The sequence below is a fragment of the Cariama cristata genome, unplaced genomic scaffold (genome assembly GCF_000690535.1).
Source record: "Cariama cristata isolate BGI_N322 unplaced genomic scaffold, ASM69053v1 scaffold18279, whole genome shotgun sequence".
Lineage (NCBI taxonomy): Eukaryota > Metazoa > Chordata > Aves > Cariamiformes > Cariamidae > Cariama > Cariama cristata.
Genome location: NW_009634228.1, coordinates 15,481 through 38,844, shown reverse-complemented (window position 1 = coordinate 38,844; position 23,364 = coordinate 15,481). Strand labels below are relative to the sequence as shown.

At 42.0% G+C, this 23,364-nt stretch overlaps 1 protein-coding gene across 1 annotated transcript in view; it reads right to left on the bottom strand.

Annotated features, from left to right (window-relative positions):
- The window catches only part of HTR2A (5-hydroxytryptamine (serotonin) receptor 2A, G protein-coupled), a 26,491-nt gene extending 3,999 nt beyond the window's left edge, over nt 1-22,492 (bottom strand). The window contains exons 1-2 of the mRNA XM_009707083.1: nt 21,980-22,492; nt 16,890-17,090 (exon numbers count right to left, since the gene is read on the bottom strand). Of these exons, the coding sequence (XP_009705385.1) occupies nt 16,890-17,090; nt 21,980-22,394 (616 nt within the window). The 5' untranslated portion in view covers nt 22,395-22,492. The remainder of the gene's footprint in view (nt 1-16,889; nt 17,091-21,979) is intronic.
- Nucleotides 22,493-23,364: the final 872 nt, after the last annotated feature.

Sequence of the window (23,364 nt, the reverse complement as noted above, 5' to 3'; positions counted from 1 at the left end):
ATTCCTGCATGGGATAAATTAACTTCCAGCCCAATTCTCTCTTTTCGTATCTCTACAGGGACTAAACTTATTGCCCTCCTCCCTGAAGGAACAGAGTTTATCCCTTTTCAACAGGTAGCTTCTGGCTTCTGTAGAACGAGGATAGCAAATCTCAGTGAGGACACAGGGACCAAATTCAAAGGCAGTCATGTTTAAACTGTAAATAGTGGAGCTTCCACGTGCAACTCATGTCCACTATTTTGATGGGATTTTTAGAAAGCATCAGACATGGCCAAGAATGTCACCCACATGTCACTCACTTGGTCAAGATCAAGCTTGTCCTGTAGACACATAACAAAAAGTCCCGGTCTAAGCTGTATTAGCATTATTGCAGCTGACTGAATTCATTCTTTAAAGATTGAAGCTGACTGATCTATTTCTCCTTGACGATTCAGATGTATAATTTCTTGCTGGTTTTATTGTCCTTGCTTTCCAGCTCCCTGCTCTTAGTGACTGTGGGTGTTTAAGAAGACACAAGCTGTGCCTGTGTATTCAAATGTCAAGAGAAGAAAATCAGCTTCACAAGAAAGGATCACAAAGAGCTACCAGGTAGAGATCAGCAGGTATTTGGGAAATGGCCCATGTGCAAACAGTAGATCTGGAGGAAACGACCTGGCAGGGCTGTAACAGAACAGCTATTCCACACCCTGCCCATTCCATGTCCCTGGCTCCCACTAGCTCAAGGTCAGTCTAGAAAAAGTCTTGATATCCCCTGAGTGCTTTTTTATCTTACTCTGCTTCCAAATCAAACTAAGCTAAGGCATGAAGAAGCACTCAGCACAGAATGGGAGCATCCATTCAAGCACTGGAGGTACTTTAGCCACTGCGTTTCCAATTGACATTCCCACATTTTCCCTTGCGGACAAACCCAAAATATTATGTTTCTCTGGTAGAAGGTGGTTTATTTATCTAGCTTGATTTATACACAGGTGGCTGCTTCAAACTCTATGTGTGGACTTTAATAAACTGCAAAACAGAACCCAGGCAGTAAAGATGAGTAATAAATCCTGCATTAAACCTCAAGCATTTGGGCACAATTTCAGAATGACAAAAGGCTCATGAAAACACCAAAGGTTAAGAAGTAAAGCAATAGTATCCTTCTTGTTATTCTCTGGTAAAACTGACAAAGGTTGATTTAGTGGTACACACTGCTGGCTTGCAAATCTTCAGAGGTATACAGCAGCCATAAAACCACTTTAACTGGACAGGTAAACTGGGTTTGCAGCTGCCTTGAGCTGCTGAGACTATTAATGAATCAAAGCCATAATTTACAATATGCTCTGCAGGGTGGCACACTTGGGCTACTTAGCAAGAAGAGAAGGAAGGGGGAGTGAACTGATAAAGTCAGGGTTCCTTCCGTGCAGTCTCCTTCAAGCACAAACTGTCAGTCACATGGTTTCACCTTGCATATATCCATTTCAATCGATTTGAATACGAATGAGCATTACTATGTGCCTTACTAAATGTCCAAGGGATAGCAAATACCTTTTAGAAATGTCATTACAAAATTCGGCACCTTTGTTCACCGTCACATGAAGAAGAAAAAAACCTCTCCAGCTTAAGCTTTAGCAGTCACATTGATTCAGTCACACTCAGGTTATGGGCCAGATCATGGGCCCCTGCACAAAGATGAGCTGTGACACTGGGGACCTCTGAAAGAATTACTGCTGGGAGAAGGCCAGTCTGTCCTTCAAGCAGCTCAATGTAGCAATATTGTCTAATTTCTTTAGAAAAGCCCATGCCTGGTATCTGGTGCCTTTCTGTACTCCAAGAATGTCCTCCTTTGGTACATCTACACATTCAAACAACAAACGGCTGTCCATATATACTCGCATGCTACATCCCGAGGCATACAAGGCATACCCTCAGTTTCCTGTTGTATAAAAATTGCCTTGGTGCAACACAACCATCACATTATTTTCAATATTTTGAACTGAAATAACCACACAAAATAATATTTATTCCTTTGGGCTACCATAGTGCCCTGTATGGATATTTGCTTGCTCTAGGAAAACAAACCACAGTGAGCCACTTGTAGGGGGGCTGTGGACCGTGTCATCCTCTGAGTATCAAGGATGCAAATATGTCTAGACCCTATATCAGGATCTGGATTTAGCGGTAGCTACTTATGCCCTTTCACTTAAACATCTGTAGAACTGCCACTCAGTCTGGTTCCATGTCTCTGCTTGGCAGAGTAGTACTTGGTGTGGTACTCACTGTTACGGGAGTCATTTCCCCAGACCTGCAAACACTTAGCTGATTTCTGCATGCACCTGAAAATGTTATTTCCCAACTGACTTATTTCCAGTCATGGCAAACTTTCACTGTTATAATGTTATTGCTGCCCAAATAGAGCCAGCCACATTGCCAGTAGCAAGGTTGTGCAGTTTACTGATGGATGGAAGTGCAGAAGCAGAAATTTCCACCTTTGGGAGAGGGGATGTTGAAAAGCTCTGTGTGGATTGGGAATCAGTATCGGAGGCTGCATCTCATTAGCATGAATGTTAAAAAACTTCTGCCTTTCCTAGTCAGCATGACAGTGTCCCCAAGGTCCCAAGCTAGAATTTCTCCTTGTGTGTGAGCCAAGCACAGACCTCTTCCCTAGCAGCAGGTACATGTGTTGGGGGGGGCAGGAGTGGGTGAGGAGCTTTCTCGAACAACTCCCCAGGTAATATCTGCTTTCGGATGGATTTCCTCGAGAGCTAAGTGAGTCACAGTGCTGGTGGAGCTTTGTCTCCTTTCTGCATCCCAAGGGGCCATCCTCACAGGACTGGAGTCGCAGCAGGTCCAGGCATTTTCCTTATCACTGTCTATAGGCCAAATTTAGTTTTTTATTTCAGGGCACCGACAAAGCTGGTTTTCTGTATCTTTCCCCAGGAATACTTTATTTGGTCACACATGTTCTATTTGATATAACTGAAAGGAAAACTACTTGATATTTAACTTCACATAGGGGGTGCCTGGTAATACTTGGATTATTCTATAAATTTTGAAGTGGCTTTGTTCTTGGCAGCTCAGAAAATCTCTAAGGAAACATATTATTTAGCCTAGTAGGAGACATATTCAATTATTTTTATGTGAGAAAATTATTGTAAATGATAATTTGTAATAATATAATACCATAAATAGCCTGTTTCACTTTGGAAAAACAAAATCAGAAAAGTCTCAGTGTCTTCCTGATACGTTTCTCATATCCTCAGTCCTGAAGCCTATTTTTTACAAGAGCAGAGATGTGTCTCTCCAAATTAATTTGTAGGACTGTGGTAACAAATGAAATAGAAACAGAATTAGAGGAGCATTACAGGGAAGACAGAGCTAGAAAGGAAGGACAGGTGCCCCTTTTTGACCCAACTGATTAGCAACCCAGGGCTCCATAGTGGGGTGAGTTATAAGAGAGGAAACCGCTGATCATCGCTTACTGCTTTCGTATAATCCTGTTCACTTACAAAATGTGCCTGCAGCCCTGTTTCCTAAAGCCAGCAAGAACCCATCAGCAGGAGGCAGTTTCTTTGCTCTCAGCTTTAAGTGCTATTCCTGCCTATACACACCTCAAATCCCCTTTCTTAGCTGTGCTGCAGGACTTCTTTACAGCAGTTCTGTGTCCTTTGTGTCTGGTCCTTCTTATTTCCTTGTTGGATTTTCCAGTTCTTCTGAGTATTTGAGGAAGATACAACCTTTTGCATAGCAATTTCCAGTGGAGGCCCTCCATCAATACAGTCTTAGCTTTTCAGCTAGTGATGTTATCTTTGGTTTGGGCAGAGGCTTCTGCCAAGGTGCTTATTGCCTTCTCACAGCTACCTCAAAACAAGAGAAGTTGTTATGCGTCCGTGTAATATGATTACCCACTCACTAAAGGGACTAACGGAGGCATATAGAAGTCTACGCTTATCAAATAGCTAGAAATAAAAAAAGAAAGATTTATAAATGTCCCGAAGAAATTTATTTTGAAAAAGGATTTAGGGACTGGGGATTTCAGATTATGCCATTCGTGTATGCAGCAAGGACCAAAGGTGAACAGTCCCTGGTGGTTTCAACTGACCAAGCTGAAACAGAGTCTTTCTGTTGCAACCAAACCCTCTTAGTTTAGTGCCAGCACAGGTTTGCACAGGCTGCCTTCACCTTCTGCCGACTGCAGTGGGCAGAGGGGAGGCCTCCGAGGGGTAAGAAATTGCTGGACAAAGCTGTGCTGCCTGGTCTGGTCTTTCATAAGCAGGGAGGCAGTCACACTTCCCAAAGCTAGTCTTGTTATCACATTTGAATATTAAATTTTTTTTAGTTATTTCCTAATGTGCTTGTAGTTATTCCCAGGTAATGACCTCCTTGGCCCTTGACTGCACGTTGCCTCATTTTAACTGAAGCTCTCCAGTGCTTCTGTCTTTGTCAAATAAAAATCTTTCTGCTCGGAGTTAGCACACTGGTAACTGGCTGTATGGGACAGCTTCAGATAGAACCTTCAACTGTGGGGCAGCAAACAGAAAGAGTATGTTCTTAATCAGTGGAAACCTCAGAAAATTGAAAGACTTTATCAATTTATACAGAAATTTTCTTTTAGATGACACATAGTTTCATTCCATCTACTTGTTTACTATAGCACTTTTATCTACTGAGGCACAGAACTTTTCCTAAGTAAGTATGAAATACCAAACTGCCCAGTAAATAAATTTCTGCACAATATGGCTAAAGAACGATATAACGTATGCCATATACCAGATTCTTCCACAGGTCTCCCATGGATTTGATGAATCTCCCTTTTACTGTGCTTGGTTAGACCTCATGGTCTTATTCTGAATATTTTAGTGATGTTAAGCCTGGAGAAAGGTATCAAAAGACCCCAGCCCTAGACTCGATAAGTCTATCAACTTTTATACAAAAAGTAAATCTCTTTGCCTTGTGTAGATTACTTTGCAAATAGAAGTCATTATAAATGCCTCTACAGGGAAGAAGAGGGAGGCAAGAAGGCATCTGGCCTTGCTTTTGTAGCAGAAGGCTGGACAGCTGTTTAGCTCCAGGATGTCCAGGAGGTTGAAAGCCAATAATCAAGGGAGCCTAAAAATACTTTTCCTCTTCACTGATCCAGAGGAACCCACTCAGCCTGATCTCTAGTAAGGAGCATGCCATCGTGGCATGTAGAGCAAATTTGTCCACCTGAGAAGCACTATCCCTGTGTTCCCCATGTGAAAACTTAGCCCATCCTTAGAGATGGGACAAAGAAATGTTTATGGAACTGGAGCATCTCCCTCATGAGGAAAGGCTAAGGGAACTGAGTCTGTTCAGCCTGGAGAGGAGAAGACTGAGAGCAGATCTCATCAATGCTTATAAATACCTTAAGGGCAGGTGTCAAGAGGATGGGGCCAGACTCTTTTCAGTGGTGCCCAGCGACAGGTTAAGGGGCAATGGGCACAAACTGAAACTCAGGAAGTTTCATCTGAATATGGGGAAGAACTTCTGTGCTTTGAGGGTGGCAGAGCACTGGCACAGGCTGCCCAGAGAGGCTGTGGAGTCTCCTTCTCTGGAGATATTCAAAAGCCGCCTGGACACAATCCTGTGCAACTTGCTGTAGGTGAACCTGCTTTGGCAGGGGAGTTGGACTGGATGATCTCCAGAGGTCCCTTCCAACCCTGACCAGTCTGTGATTTTGTGATTTCTACAAGTTTTTCAGCCCCATAGTTTGCCAATAGTACTTATATTTTCATATGGGTCTGGTGAAGTCTCCTGGAAGGATTCCTCTTCCTGCACATCACCCTGGTCTCTATCCCAGCACTCCCAGCTGGGGCAGTGGCATTGTATTACAAGTGAGGTCGACAGGGCACGTGGCCCCATGTGCCAGCCCTTCTGCATGGACTCCAGCTTGCTCCGCGCATCTGCCTGCACTTTAATCCCTGCCTCCACCATGGAAGGCCTGCCAGGAGGGAGAGAGGATGCACAGTGCCTAGAGGAAATCAAACCGCAGCTGCAAAAATTTAGGGGTATGGGGAGGTTTCTAATATAACAATAAAAGGATTTTAAGACCTCCCACCCTGTAATTTAATTGCATTATTATTTACAATATCAATTTATTTGCAGTCTGATCTTTGGTGACATTGAAACTTATCACTATCCCTGAGTCTGGAAAGAGTAGAGAGTAAGGCGGTGTCCGGCTAAGCATGGATTGGAGGCTGAGGAAGCAGCTTGCCTGGGGGATGCTGGCTGAGCAGAGCCAAGTCCAAGGTAGCCAGAGGGCAGCTGCAATGCTGCTGCCAGCTGGGAGCTGGGAGGGAGCTGGGCTTAATGTTTTCCTCCAGGGCCCATAAGCTGATGACGGCTGTCTAACCACTTCATCCATGGTGATTAGAAATGATTAAAAGTGACTGACCTTATGATAAAGAGCTGAATATTTAGTTTGAAAAATTGCAAGAGGTTCCACAGGTCTCCAAACCTAGCTCTGTGCAGAGGGACGAGGTGCTAAATATTTAGTTTGAAAAATTGCAAGAGGTGCCACAGGTCTCCAGCCTAGCTCTGTGCAGAGGGACAAGGTGCTACTCATTTAAAGTTCCTGGATGGACAAACCTGCTACTTCTGTGGCTCAGCAAAATGCAGCAGAGCAGGGCAAACACCCTTTCTCCTTTCTGCATACTCAGTTAATGTTGTTTAAATTGCATTGGTGTTTTCAAGTTCCCTGTAGCAATGGTTTAACTTCTACTCAAAAGAAGTTACAAATTTGCGGTTGTCACCAGCTTAGGTAAATATGTTAATTTGAAAAGGAAAAGAGACTCTAAGTGGGATCAGCTCTAGCCACTTGTGATATCACTCCTGTTTAGCACAGGACCTTTTTGTATTCCATGTGAGATGGCTTCGCAATGTTCACTGTTCAGGCCCATAGGAGAATAGATTTGGGGATAACTGTGCTTTGAGAAAGAAAGAAATACCATACATTTGTAACAGGATCTTCCCAGATCACACATTATCAGTTTGCCTTTTTAGCTATGAAGCTCCTGAAGGCTCCTCAGGGCTAAATTATTATATGCCATACATGCTATGTACACAGTAATGCTTAAAAAAATTTAAATATATATAGTAGCAATAAGCTAGAAATTATGGAAAGTTCTTAGATATTCCACTATGATAAGCAACTAATGTGATGGTTCCTAGAGCAGTCTAAGTGACAAGATCCTCTACTATCCTTGTTTTTATACTTCTGGGCTTTTAATTATTACTTAGTATGATTTGTTGAATGCTGGTAATTTACTTAACTCTGCCTTAATCCTTCACTGAACTGAATAGAGATTTCTTTTGATGTCCCTCTGAGATTTCTTCAGCAGTGCTGCTTGACCTTGTTGTGTAGTTCAAAAGGAGACTGAATGTAACTATCAGATAAGTTGTTCAATTATTATTATTATTTTTTAGCAGCAATTTTGCACTGAATCTGAAGGGCACAGACAGCCCAAACTGTAATTCTTCTGGATTTTCTAGACCTCGGACCAGGTCCCACTTTAATCCTGATCTTTGTCCTGTCTCTCCATGACTCTTTTTGTAGTTGCTTGCACAGGCTGCTAATTAAGCAAATAGTCAGCTTCTTACTAGTTATACAAGGAGACTGCACCAATGGCTGGACAGTTGTTGGAGTAGATGTCCTGATGCAATGGATAATTTGGAAGGAAAAACTGGATGAGAAACAGCTTAGAGACCTGCACTGGCCTGAACATCATGTTTCAGGATCTTGTGCTTTATGCTTCACTGCCCACCCTTCACCCTGATTGAGCTGCTTTTTTCTTAAATCAGTCAGTGCCCTGGTCACATTTAGAAGATGGCAGGGTTGAAGAAGAGGTGAAAAAGTGATAGGTCATATCTGCCCTTATTTCCCATCTACAGGTGCTTGTGTAGGTACTGTAGCATAATCCCTAGGATTACCTTTCTGCTAAATATCACGAATGGCCTTGAAAATGAAAAATAAATACATTAACTGCCCTTGCAACCAGAAATGGCTACTCTGAATGCTGGAGGGACGTCCTCATGGCCTGCAGTGATATGCAAGGCAGGGCTGGTTTTTACCCTGAGGACATTCAACCTAACACTTTTAGGCACCTTTAGACTTGTAAAGAGAAAGTTACACTGCTCACTCAGTGCATCTGAGACATAAATCCATAGTATTTATCTTAGGATACTCACAGTTCAGCTCAGTCTATGATCCTAGCAATAGCGGTCAATTTGACATTTCAAAAGTCAGCTCAAATACGAAATCATAACAAGCGTTATGCTGTGCCGAAAGGAGACAAGTCTTCCCACTGGGTGTGATTTACTTGCAACATAAATGCAGGGCTGAATACTGTGAAATACACAGCTCCAATTTAATCAGCCAGAAAAAAAAGCCTTTATCGCGATGCCTCAGCCTGCTTTCAGGACATCATAGGAGTTTGACAGACTGTTTGCCATCAATGACTTTGGAGGACATTGTAGGAAAAATCAGCTGACAGGTATTTCTGAATTTGTTGTAGGTAATTAAGAATATGTTGTCTCAGCTCTGACAAAACCCTTGACTTTTATTAGCTGGGCTTCTGCTTAGAAATGATGCCAATGGCATGGGCCAGGAAATGCGTGGGGAAAGTTAATTGCAGCCTGAGTATGTGATAATTTGCAATGTTCCTGCTAATTGGGGTAAATGTAAGGATTTCATTTTAAAGAAGAATTCTGTGATACGTTTCTCTTTCTTAACATAAAAAAATGCAAAATCTGGCCTAAATAAAATTTAATTCCTTAAAATACGTAAAAGAAGCTGTGAAATTCCTCTGTATAATTTTAAAATTAACGGAAATTTCTTTGTTCTTGACATTTTCTTTTATGCAATACAGTGCTACTTTAACATTATTTTTAATTTAGAAGATGATTAAATGCAGTTACAGTGTACAGATGACAGAGTTTATAAATCCCAATATGATTCCTTGTGCACTTCTTTTCTGCTCATTTATATTGCATGTGGCTTCTGCTATGCAGGAATCCCAGTTCTTCTGATTAAAGATGCTCAAGTAATTTCTTGGTGAATATAGGATCCCCTTTTGAGCATGTACTCTTGTAGAGACTTACTGGAAAAAGATGAGAGCAGGCCTGTAAACATGTCCTTTTTGGATTTTGCAACACCTCACATAGCAGTTTCTGCAGAAAAAGGTATCCTGCGGTAGGACCTAGGCTCATCCTTCCCCCTCTGGATGGGGGATCCATTCGGGATTCTTGTGTGCATTGCACTCTGTGCTGGGCATATGACAGGCTAAAAAATACAGCTTTTCAGAGAAGGAGCAATAACTTACAATAAGCACTGTACTGTTACTGCCTTTTTTTCTTAAAACATTCCATTTACTCTGACGTATCCTACAAAGAGAGACTGGCTGATTATATGTCATATTGCCAACCACGAACATTTACTTGTTCCTTCAAAGATACCTGATATTAGGACCAGCTTGGTCCAATTGGACTTAATGCTTTTTTGCTGGTAACTTCAAGGGAAAGAAGAACATGGTCCTTTGGTCCTTATGCTCTTCAAAGCCAAGACAAGTTTAAAAAAAAAAAAAAAAGAACAAACTCCATCATTGGTACCGTTAAAAATACAGGTCTATCATTTAAAACTTGCTGTTAAAAATAAAACCAAAGCAGAAAGAGAAGCCACACATTAAGATTGTGACCACTCCTTTTTCCGTTTTTCACCTGTAAAGCAGGATGTTTCTTGCAAAAGAGGTGCTCACAAAGTAGATGTATGCCTTTTTCATAGGCAAAAGCCTTCATTTCCTCTTGATAATCAGGTAATTACACAAAGAAAATGGTAAATATATACATAGTAATTATTCTTCATTTGATAATATATATGTACTGGTATAATGTATTCTTCCCATCCAGGTGTATGCCAGGTTGCTCAATGTCTCTGGTTGGGAAATGTGGCCCTATGGATTTTTACATTGTTTCTTTATCTCTGTGTTTCCAAATTTGGTCAATTTAGAAAGCAGTTCAATCATTACCAGTCCTCTGAGTGTTTTTTTCACAAAGGATAAGGTTAGTAACACCTCCTTGTCAGATAATGAAAAAAACATATACAAGTTCAAAATGCGAGCTTTTTTAACCTTCACAGTTATGAGAGGAAGATATGTGTAGTAAGCTGTTGGGCTGGTGGATGAGATGTGTTCACTCTTCTGGGAAGAACAAATCAAGCAAAGGATTCTATCACATGGGAAATACGGGAATAATTTACATCAATGAGGAAAGTAAATATGATATTTATGTCTGTTTCTTAGAACTATCTTAAGTAGTGTCTCATAACCAGAATACATGTGCTAGCCAACTCAGAAATGTGCATCACAGAGTTGCGTGTTAACTTCCCTTGGACAACCTATGCATGAAGTGCTCGTTTACTCACTAGTTGTTACTGGTGGTGGAGTCATTAATATGGCAATGAACTTTCTACTGGCATAATTGTTGCTGACTACTGAGCCTGATACATTCTGTCTCTATAAAATAATAAAATGAAGACCCTATTTCTGTGAGATGGTGATGAAGCTCTAATACTTTGTTTATGAAATTTTGTGCCATAGCCCTTCTTTATAGTTAATGCAAATTTCTTTGTATGTTGTGTCACAATTTTTGACAACATCTATATGGCATTTTATTTTTTCGGTGGCATCAACATCCACAAATGGAAAAGGTCTCAGGAGATTGCCCAAACATGAAACCTACAATGTTTGCCCTTGAGATCCTCCAGCTGGAAAGACTAAACAGCATGTTCACTCTCTGGGAGATGATTTCATGAGTATGATTTTAAAAAAAAGGAAATGTTAACTAAGGAAATGATTATAAATACTACTAAGAATGCAAAGCCAAGTTTTCAAAAGAGAAATGGAAGCGAAGTTAATGACTACGTGGTAAAGAGAGTACTGTAGCAGATATTTCAAGTTTAGCTCTAGCACTTCCAAATTTAGATGCTCAACTTTAAATCTATATTGTCAGAGTACAGTGCTGTGTGTAATTATTTGCAATTTTATGTATTTTGGTAGTATATTCCGTGTTATAACAAGTGGTCTTTTCCTATGCCAAGCCATCCCTAAATTAGACTTGAATCAACTGGCAAATTATGTCGTCTGGAACAAATGTAGGATGTGGTGGATCCGGAACAGGGATTCCCAACCTGCAGCCCCTTGGCTATTTGTGCCTTTTGAAGACAGTAAAGGGACTTTCAAATGGAAGCTGTCCTTAGCAGAAGGAGGAGTGAGCTGAAGGAGGCCAAAGCTGTCCACAAACCACAATCCAGAGGCACTGGTAGTTGTAGTCTCCCAATCCCAGGTGCTTCCCTGGCCCTTCTTACTCTGTAGGACAGCAAGAAGTCATGCAGAGAAATTGCAGGCTGCCTGGGAAGGAGGTGTAAACCTCTATGTCAGCATAAAGCTTCACACTGCCAAATTATCAGAGGGTTCGGTTGCACTGGGCTTATTTCATAGACCTGGAGGTAAATTTTGAACCCTGCACTTTGGAGAATGTTGCTTCTGTATTTTTGAAGCCTTGAAAGCAATGGCAAAATTGTAGAGGGTTATGCAGTGGGAGATACTTCACTAGCTTCATCCAGCTCCACTTTGGACTTTTTTTCTGCTTGAAAATTACTGAATAAATCTAAGTTGTTAGTGACTGGGGAGAGCAGAGACTGCCTGAAGGCAGTGAACAGATGTGTAGGCTGAGTGAGAAATGATAAGAGAAGAGAAAACTCGGCTAGGAGGATTTGGGCTTCATCAAACTTCACACTACTTAGACCATTAACAGAGGAATGGAGAGAAATAAGGACTGAGGAATGCTATATATATGGGCTTAACATTCATGACTGTAATTCTTTTGTGTGGCCCTTTCAAGGATTTTTGAAGGAGAAAGTGATGCATTGTTGGTCTCTTGCAGAGCAATATGTTTCTTAGGCACAGTTAGGACTCAAAGGTGCTTTACCTATGTTTTTCAGCATAGGCTCTATTTACAGTTCTATAGATTGCAGTTAAATGCTATTCAAAATTCAACTCTACTTTTTCTAGGAAGGGGAAATGCTTGGGCTTTTTACCCCTGTTCTCAGTAATGACCTCTGTGCTTTAAAACAAACGAAATAATTTTCAGAGTTTAATGGGCTTTTGCCTTCAACAGCTACAAATAATCTAATTATGTAGCCACTCTGGGTACTGGATGATTTAAGAATTAAAGACACGATTAGAATCTGTTACAGTAATTAGCATCCATTTTAAACCAATTGCCTGTGGCATTACATGGTCCAGTGAAAGAAAGGCTGCTGGCTAAATGCTCTTCTTCCACTAAATGCAAAAACAAATGTTAGTACTTTTTTTTTTTTAATTAAGAAAGTCAAGATTTCAGAATTCAAGTAAATCAAATTATCTGTTCTTTTTTATGCTGGTTTTTAAATACTTCATATGTTGCTGAAGCCAATGGAAGAACGAACACTGATTGACCGGTCTTTGGATCAAATTCACTGAATAAATTTGTGAATTTAGTGAATGAAAGGAAAATTACAAATTTAGTGAGTGAAAGTGTTATTACTTAGGTAAATTAGAAGTCATAATGAAGGAGACGTGGGTAGATTGGGAAGCACTAGGAGAACTTCTGCATGCCCCACAAATCAGCTCTAAGTATTTGCAGGAGTCGGTGAGCAGGTGGATATGGGTAATCCAGCTGATACAATGCTCTTGGATTTCCAGAAATCTCTGACAACACTGCTTTGTCAAAGGCTGTTAAAGACATTAAGCTGTAATGGCAGAAAAAAGATCTTTTGTAGAAAAAGGATGGGTTGAACAACAGAAAACAAGGGATAGGATTAAATGGTTTGTTTCTACAGTGAGGGCAGTAGCAGGTAGTGTCCAAAAGCCCTCTGTGTTCATCAGTGCTGTTCCGTCCATCCATGGCCTGTTTGTGTGGACACTGGAATGGAATAAATGTGCTGGCAACACACGCCTATTGGCTGTAGAGAATTGCAGAAGGTCCTCATAAGTCTCAGCTAATGGACAGCAAAGTAGTTCAGTGCTAAGAGGCAAAGAGTTGTACATTAGTTGAGGGATAACCCCATCTACATATGCAAAACTATTTGTCATTACTTAGGAAAGAGAGGAGTGCCATGAAATGGTCAGAGGTCTGGAACACCTGTCCTATGAAGAAAGACTGAGAGAATTGAGCTTGTTCACCCTGGAGAAGGGTTTATAAGAAAGATGGAGAAAAATTTTTATCAAGTCCTGTAGTGACAGGACAAGGGGCAACGGTTTTAAACTGAAAGATAGCAGATTTACATTGGACATAAGGAAGAAATTTTTTTAAAAAGAAGGTGGTGAGACCTTGGAACGGGTTGCCCAGAGAAGTTGTGGATGCCCTGTCATTGGAAGTGTTCCAGGTCAGGTTGGACAGGGCTTTGAGCAACGTGAACTAGTGAAACATGTCCTTGCCCATGGCAAGGAGGTTGGACTAGATGATCTTTAAGGTCTCTTCCAACCCAAGCCATGCTCTGATTCCATGATTTTGGAGTCACCGAGCTCAGTGTGCAGGGATGGTCCTAAAGACTAAAAGAAAGGTAGGACTTACTAAAGTGGGAATTGAGAACAAGGCAGAAAATATTGCTACATCACATGAATTCATGGTGTGTCCATGTCTTGAATATTGTGGTCTGACCACCTGCATCTCAAAGAGGATGTAGAAGCACTAGAAAAGATTCAGAGAAGGGTACAAAGGTGACCTGGGCTTGAGATGCTGACACACAAACGGAGCCTGAACAGATTTGGACTAAGCCTGGTAAAGCAATCATTGAAGGAGGCTATGCAAGAGGCTGGACTAAGGATTTTGACAGTGAGGGAGCTATTCAGTGTCTCTGATCAGCAGGTTTCCCCCTCTTTCTCTGCAAAAATGCGCATCTATGCAGGGGAACATAACTTCTTTCATTTCTTTCTTTTGCTTTTTACCCTCCATCTTATACATCATGAAAGTTCACAGGGCACCAGCTCAGCTGCAGACTGCAGGAGCAAGGGGAAGCCAAAGGATATCTAACTCAGGCTAGAGGGCAAAAGCTTGAGAAACTCCCACCACTCCAAATTTGTTAGTGAGATGGCAGCAGCCACACCATGCGCTGCGGAGAGCGTGTTGTACCCGACACCAGCACTGCCTGTGCCACCAGACACATGTGAAAATGCAAAGAGTTAAATAATTTATAGCCCTGCCACTCTAAGTAGCACTGAGAGCCTGGAGACTGGTAAATGATACATAGAGCACCTCTTTGTTCAGAAAGCATTTCCTATTAGCAAATGATGTAGAAAACACCTCGTTCTTCAGAAACCGTTCTCTGCCTATCCTGAGTCAGATGGTGGCAGATCAGGAGGACAGGGTTGATGACTGACTTGGTTGCATGTGTGATCTGGGATCTATCAAGGTTCCTTATAATACTGGCATTTTTCTTTATTCCATTAGTAGAGCAATATGCCATGGTGCAAACTCAGTCCAGCCTGGCAGTGACTAGCTCCGCAGATTCTTTATAGCTTGCTGTGTGCTTGCTTCTCTGCCTGTCTCCTGGAGCACATCACATTTGCCAGAGCTCCTTCATGACACAGTTGCCAGGCTGGGAACCGACCCATCTTCCTTCAGCTTGTCTCCCCATGCCCTTTGCTTCCACGAGACTAGCAAACCAGCTCAGCACCACTTCATTCCTGCACACCTCAGTGTGCTTGCCTGCATTCATTTATAGCTGTTTAACCTAGTCCCTGTTTTGATGACAGGGTCTGTGTGAATGAGATGGAGCTTGCCTGATCAGCCCACCTGTTTTCCTGACATCCACCATTCCCTTACATGTGTCCTTATCCAGCTGCAGTAAAGCAGGACTCTGTCCTCTTCTCTCCTGCCACACTTTAGTGCTTTCCGAGTTGTATTTTTCAGAGTTATATAAATAGGGACCATGTTGCTATCACTTACCATAGTAATAACAAATAACATCTGTGGCTCATCTGATCACTGTTAGAAGGAAATTCTCTAGAGAGCAGAAAAGGTGTTTTTACAATGGGTAAGTTGTTATCAGTTATTACTGCAAAGAATAGTCCTAATTTTTGAAATTAAATATCAAGATATCAAAGAGCTAAATCCTCCTGCTACACGACATAAACCATGTTCTAACTAATAGGGCTTAAGTAATATTTTTTTCTGGATTCATTTTAATAATGAGCTAATTCAGATACTCTGGCAGTGAGCCCCTATCTGAGGAAAGATGCTGAGCAACGTGGACCACTAGTTTGCCCCTGGGATGGTCATTCTAACCATGCTGTGAATTTATTTGTGTTTAAAAAGGACAGTAACTTCACACACACTAAACACAGACACCACACACAGATGCAGACAAACCCAGTATGTACAAATTTAAGGAATGCTTGACTTTTTTATGTTATGTGGAGAATGCACTGGAAATTCTTGCACTTAGCAATGTCCAAGTTTTGAAAAGCTGGACAGAGTAAGTAATATGTTTTCTACTGGATTGTTAAAAAAGTGACTGTAGAGATATAAGATATGATTCATCTAATCTAAATGAAGACATCTACATCTGAGTTGCTCTAGGCTTCCTTTATATTCGAGAGCTAGGTATTTTTAGGGTGGACTTCACCTGGCCCGTGCTAGACATCTACATCTGATCAGCTGAATAGACCCCAGAGCCACACGTGATGCTGTTGAACCTCACCAGGTCTTGGAGGATGCAGAACTGTCCTCCTGTTGAGAGAGGGCTCCCACTATTCCTTACTGCGCAGAAAAAGATACAGCTATTTTAAGCCATAAAAATCCTAGACTGCTTTTTCTTAGACTGTGGGCCAGCATGAAGAGGGAGGACAGGACACAATTCAGAGTGGCGGCAGGCAGTAGTGTTAAGCATCATCTCTTTTCCTTCCCCTTGGAAGAATGGTAACAGATTACAGTTTCCACAATAATTTGTATTAGCCAGGGAAGTGGCTAATTACCTTTGATTGCTGGCAACACTCATCTCTTCCAGGGCAAAAGAGTGAATTTTTCCTGCTTCTGAATAAATGAGCTGCCAATGTTCGGAGGGGATCTACAAAACCAGATGAGCTGAAAGGGAACTGTGCTTTCAACATGTTTGAGATCACTGCCCCAGGGGTGTGAGGAAATCCCTGATGGCATCAGACACCAAACTCTTCCCAACTCCCTCACCGTGGGACTGTTCTGGACTGGGGGTCCTGACACCACGGGAATGGAAAACCCATGCTCCCATGCCTGGTTTTGGGCCTCTGGGTTTTGCCAGTGCAAAAAGAGATTCATCAAGTGAGTCACTCAGGGCATCTATTTTGGGCTGCAACTCTGAACTGCCCTGTGGAGAAATTCCTCCCATTTACCATGTACATATGTATCTAATGCCTCCTAAATAGGATGTAGAAATACCCCACCATAAGCACTGAGAAAGGCAGAAAAAATCTGCCTGTAAGAAACATCTCCAAGCAGATTACCCTACTAAGAAACTGGGAACAACCGACTTACATAAAACAGTGAAATCTTTTTTTCGGTTGAGATTATTTTTTCTTTTCAGATGTTGAGGTAATGATGGATAATCAATATGGGAAATAAACACATCTTTAAAACAAACTTGAACCCAGTAGTCCTATCACTGATGTATATTCTTTCAGTGACAGTTCTGCTCAATTCTCCTCCATTTTCTGTTGTCGTTGTTGATTTCCATTGCATAATTACTACATTACAGCACTTCTTAGGCTGTGGCAAACAAAATATTGCAGGCAGAGAATACAATTTTAGACTGCAATATATATGTCAAGTCTTTTCAAAGGCTAGAAATCTGCAATTACATGCTGAAATATTGCCTCACTTACCAACTGATATGGTCCAAACAGCAATTATTTTTGCAAAAGCCTTAGTTCTTGAGTTAAACCGGCTGTGATGGATGGGGTTTCGAATGGCAATATAGCGATCCAGTGAGATGGCACAAAGGTGCATGATGGAGGCAGTGGAGAAAAGCACGTCCAAGGAGATCCAGACTGCACAGAGCTTTGTAGGTAGAGGCCATGTGTATCCTGAACAAGAGAAAGTTGACATCAGCTAAGAATGTGACATACATCTTTTGTTGTGACACATACGTCTTAGTGCATATATCCTTCTAGGAGGAGCTGATAGTAAGTGATGCATTCAATCGAAGCTGCCTGACACTGTTTTAAGAAACCTTTTTTATTTGCTTGCAACCTTCTAACTCCTTAGCTTTTGGGATTAACTCTGCTTCTTTCCCAGGCTACAGGCAGTGTATATTTTCTTCTTTTTAATTCTATTTGCGTAAAGCTAATGCTTGATGTTATAATTAACCATTTCTGGCAGCAAATCTATGGAAAAAGAAGCAATTTTGTCATTGTAAACCTGCAAGTTCTCAATTTTGTTTAAGGACTTTTTATCCACATAATTACTGCGTTATTAACACCTGCTGATATGCAAAGCTGCCCAAATTCTGAAACTGAAACTTTAGATTTAGTGGCAGCTGAAGAAAGAAATGTATTTTGTTGCATACCAGTGATATTTATCTCACCTGTCTTTAGGCACTCACCACTTACTTAAGTAAGGATATTCACTGTATCAGTGAATATTGATAGGCTCCTCTAGAGAGGGCAATCCAAAGCAAATGCATTAGTGTTTACCAATATCCAACCTACATCTTCTTTGCTGCAAATTAAGCTTTTCCTTTTCCCTTGTTCTTTCCTCTAACCATGAAGAATAATTGATTGCTGTCCTTTCTGGAAGCTATTGGAAGATGGCTATCGTGTCTTGCCTAGTTTCCTTTTTTTCTTCTCTTCCAGACTAAGCAAAGCCATTTCCTTTATCTTTTGCTTACAGGTGATGCTTTTAAAACTTTCATCCTTCTTATTTCTCTACCCTGGAATCTATTTAATTTATCCACATCTTGCTTATCGTTCAGTGACCAAAACAGGACTCGGTACTCTTGCAAAGGCCTCCTGACTGCTAAGCGAAATACAAGATTGCTTCACGGGTCTTGCAGGGAATGTCCTTGCTTACACAGGCTGGAATGATGAGTGCCTTTTGTATAAAAATGTCATACTAGTGACACATGCCTAGCTTATGATCCATTTTCACAACCAGATCTTGTTCAGCATTCCTGAAGCCTGGACGTATTTCCCCCGCAGTAGTTGGTTTGCTGTCTTTTTCCTAAGTTGGTATTTTTGCATGTATCATCACTGAATGTTATTTGTTCATTTCAGACTTTGTCTTCAGGGGTCCAGATGATTGTTGATGATTCTGATCCTGTCCCTCTGAGTGCTTGTAACTTCTCCCAGCTTGATGCTTTTGGAAAGCTGTGTCAGCTCACACTCTCGGCACTACCCAAGTTGTTAGGAGCAGTACCGAGCAGACCGAGGCTAAGCAGAGCCCTGCAGGACCCCATTCAAAGGCCCTTCCAGTCCTGCAGGGAACCACTAATAACTCTCCTTGGAGCATGTTTTGCAGTTACCCATGTCCTTATCTTGTGGTGATTTAATTTAGAGCATATTACCCAAGTGGCCCATGACAGTGCGGCAGGGGGCAATGCCAAAGCTGGTATTCTGAGAACATGCCAGTATTTTGGGGAGTGCTTGTCCCCTTTGGAGATATAGTACAAGATTTGCAACAGCTGGAACAGAGGGAGAGGCAGAAGAGCTGGGTCTGTGCCTAATTAAATCTAGTCTCAGTAAGCACTGAGGAGACCTATCAGTGCTGTTGGACTGCTGTAGTATGAGCAGACATTGACAAGCCATACAGCATTTATGGATATGTTTTGTCTTGTTTTATGGTCTTACAATGGGGAATCTGGTCTCCGGAGTGTGTTACGTGAGGGCTGGATTTCAGGAGCATGTCTTCCCAGCAGCATCTTTCTGTCAGCCCAGGACAGTTTACACAAGAAAAAGTGATAAAGTATTTTTACACTTGACAACGTGCATCTGTTCTCTTGCTTCAGTGGTCTTTGGGAACACGTTTGTCATATCTTTCTAGACCTCTTGTCCTTGCTCTAAACCTGGATCGGGCAGGAATATAACAGCATCTGCCAGATAAACTACCTTGGAGACTACAGAGCCAAGAAAGGGGAAAGTACATGAGAGGACCCAGGAGTGGATGCAGTAAGAGTTAGGAAGGGTGTAGATAACATCCTCCAGGCAGGCCTTGGGACATTTTATGTGGCACATGGTACAGGGCACCTTTGCCTTGTGCTGTGCTCCAGCCATTGTCCAATTTACCCCTCGACATGTCCAAGGGAAAACAAAACAAAGGAAAACAAAACAAAACGTGGCTACAATTTAAAGATTGGGTAGTCAGGGAAAATTTTACAAGGTCCAGAATTTCATACGGTCCATGAGAGCTTATGAGGTCCAGGAGCTCCCATAAGGGAGTCCCATCCAAAGGACAGGCAAGTGATTCTTGTGCATCTATACATTTTCAGGTGGAGAGGCTGAGAGGGAGGGCAGGTAGCCCCTAGGATGAGATAAGATTTTCTTCCTGATGTAGCCAGATAGTAGCATCCAGGAGAGGAGAAGTGTTTTCTCACAAGGCTTTTCAGGTGATGAGGCAAAAAAGCCAAGCTGGCCAGGATGGCTGGGCTGCTTGTTTGTTGGAAAGAGGAGGTATGGGAAAACTGTTTTGAGTGAAAGGCTAAGGAAGTGCTGTAAGGAAAGAAGAGAGGAGAGTCTATGGGCACTGGCAGTTGCTGAGGAGACCCTGTGCACTGTCCTGCCTTGCCAGAAGCACAGCAGCCAAGACCATGTCTGGAGTCAGCACTGGAGGGGACAGGAGCCCTCCAGAATGCCTGGACCTTCCACTGCAGCAGGGACTTACACAGCATCTGCCAATAATCCTGACAGCTGCTCCAGCTGTGGCTGTCACCCCACGGCGTGGAACAAGTCTCCAAGGCAGGAGCAATAGACATCCAGCACCCTATGTGTTCTTGGGTGGGAAGCAGCGCTGTTATTCAACTCTGTGAGTTTTCTGCTCTGTGGGCACGTCCACCTTGGCAGGACTTGCTGGGTGTCGTTTCTTCCAGCGGAGGCTGGTGCTGCTGGGTGGATGGAGAAGCCTCCCCAGCCCAAGGGGTGCAGGCTGGGGCAGACACGTGGCTAATATGGCCAGGTACCTGAGTGGGAATTGCCCACTGTAGCTATAAAGCTCTCAAGAAGGAAATCATCTCTCTCTTGAACAAAACAGTCACAATCCCCCCCACTGTGGAACGGGTGGTAGAGCACCCCTGTTCCACAGCCTCAGAGGTGCCCTGGCAGAGCAAGGCGCATGCAAAGGCCCCCAATTTGGGCTTCAGGACTGTCAACATAGCTGAAGCTCAGTGGCTGAGGCTGAGCAAATGCTCCTGTGTAAGGGAAGGTTTCCCTCCGTGCCATCACTGGTTGTCCTGGAGGTTGACGGTGCACCATGCTGAGATGGCTGTTCTGGTACCTGTGTGCACCACCAGATGATTTTTCACCCCAAGTTAGCCTGCAAAGGCCTCCCCTTCTTGACCATGCAAGGGAAAACGCAGGGAGAGAGGAGGCAAAGCTAACACACTCCCTCCCCTATAGCTTTAGGTGCCCTGCTGCTCCTCCATGCCGGTGATCGCAAAGGAGGGCGATGCAGCCTTCCCCCCATGATGAGCTGGCTTCGCTGCGTGCAGCAGATCCCATGTCCCGACCTCGAAATCCCTTCCAAGCCGTGGATTTCAGGTGCCACTCTCCTTGGCAGCGGAGCCTGGCCAGCAGGAGTCCCTCTTGCATGTCTCAGGGAATCACACAGGATTTAAAAGGGTTTTGCTAATCTCACGCATCGGACGATTTCTGCTCCCGTGGCTCTCTTTTACGCTGCCTCTCCCACCAAAAGTAATCGCACCACTAATACAATAAATCACAACGTTACACCATCACTGATGCCAAATACAGTTTGCAAATGCTGCTGAGGGCAACCTGTATAGAAATACCGAAGCTGGGAAATAAACTTCTAACTTTCTGGATGAAATCTCTCTTAAGTCACAGGCTCATGCTTAGAGCTTTAGTCTCAAAATAATGAAGCAATAGAAACCTTTGCGAACAACCACACTTTCCTCCTGACATTGTCTGGCTTCTCCTTGAACTGTAGCATTCAGTTGTGGCACTGGAAAACTAATTTCTTGAAGTTAAGGGATTGTAACAGCCTGATAATATTGGTACTGAACACATAGGCTGCTGCTTTTTCCTACGTGAGCTGTGCTGCCAGTGATTTTGGTGAAAATGAGAAGAAAGATCTGCCCTTAATCACCTATAAGGGTATGAACTGTGAGTCATTATTCACTTAATTCTTAAATAACTTTTCTTCAGAAATCACAGCTTTACATTTGTAAATGTTACTAAAAATTAGGTAGAATTAATTCCCATCCATTTTTTAACTCCCACAATATTTATTCCAGCATTTGTTGGAATATATTCTGGCAGGTATTGGTGTTAAGAAAATTATTTACATTGGTATTACATAATTAAAAAAAATTGAAGGGGTTGCACACTTTGAATCTAAAGGTAATCATTAGTGCTTCTGTGCATATTTGCAGAGCAAAGTAACCGGCAGGACCCTACATTCTCATTAGGAATATTGAAAATTATGAGCCAGGGGAAAAAACTGGAAGAATAGAGAGAACAAAGCATTTTCACATACACTTTGAGACAATTCATCCAGCAACTGAGTAATAAACTAATGTTCTGGACCATGTTTAAAATGCCGGTAATTAGAAATGTAAAGTAGGAAAAGACTCAAGTACTTCACCTATTCTTACATCCATTAACCAATTACATATATTTCAACCTATATGGAGTGGTTACAATTTTTGGTGGTAAAAGAATGATTAATAACAACAACAACAACATGTGCATGCCATGTTTAAAGCTTCTCAATACATGCAATATGTTACACAGCGAATACTCACCGTACAGTATGGTTAACATTGACACAGGCATGACAAAGAAACCCAGCAGCATATCAGCTATTGCAAGTGACATTAGAAAATAGTTAGTGGCATTCTGTAGTTTTTTCTCCAGTGACACAGCCATGATAACAAGAATATTTCCAGCAATGGTTAAAACAATCACTATCCCTGTCAGCAAAGCTGGCCAGTTTTTCTGTGAAAGCTGAAACAGGGAAGAGTAGCACGGTGGACTCATGTTACTTTCACATGAAAGATTGGTTAGGTTTTCAGAGTCCACAGTCAAGTTAAAGAGATGCGATATATTAATCTCTCCAGCTCCATAAACATTTCTGTAGAGTCTTCTCTCATGATGTATTTGTATTAAGGAGTTTGCAGTTGGGTTCACAGAGCTCTCCTCATCACAAAGAGTATCCATTGCTGAGTCTGAAACCAGTGAGAGAAATAGTGAAAAATAGGAAATTATCGCCCTTTGTCACCATCAGGCTTTGTATTCCTCAGCTGTCCATGCCAGAAGTTGAGGGAGCACAATCTTTAGTCGACACTATTTTTCCCACTAGCGTGATATAGAAAAACATACCACAATTACTCCGAAAGCTGAAATGTTTTGTTTTCAGTTCCATAGGAAGTCCAGTGTTGGCATACATTGAAAATCCAACTGAAAAGCAAAACCGAACTGTAGGATAGAGGATGTAGACTTGAGGCTTCAGAGAGCAAAAACGTTGGAGAAATGAAAGAGAAAAAACTTTTGCAACCACTAGGACTCCCCTCTGGAGCTACATCTTATTGCTATTGGTAACTGTAATCACACAATTTTAAACACAGCAGTACTAAAATAGCTTGCCATACAGAACAGCAGAACTCTCGCTTCCCTATTAAGAAAGTTGATTAAAGATTCCATCCAGCATCTTTCACTTGAAATAATTAGATATGCTCTTATTTATAGTTCATCTTCCATAATATGGCTGATAGTCTCTGACTTCTGTTGTATTTCACTATCATTTTCAGCCTCGTATCGGAGATTACGCATTCTGCTCCACGCTGATTTTTATAGCTAATTGTACCTTTTGGCCCAGCCTGGCTTCAGAATGGAAATTAAACAACTAGATACTATGATAAAAAAAAACAATTTAAGGAAGACTTACATTGTACTTCAGAGCCCACTCTCAAACTGCAATGTGCACTTCGTACTCTGATTTACCATATTCTTCACTATGTTTAGCCAGGTTTGCGTCCTTTTTCTTCGGCGTCCTCCAAAATGGTGGTATTTGGAACAGTTTTTTGACTTCTAAACTGCACACTTGAGTGAAGCCAGTTCCTGTGCTGCGAGGCTTGCTCTTTTCTTCTGAGAGATAGGCTGCTTGCTGACTCTTTCCTTGTGCGTTTCC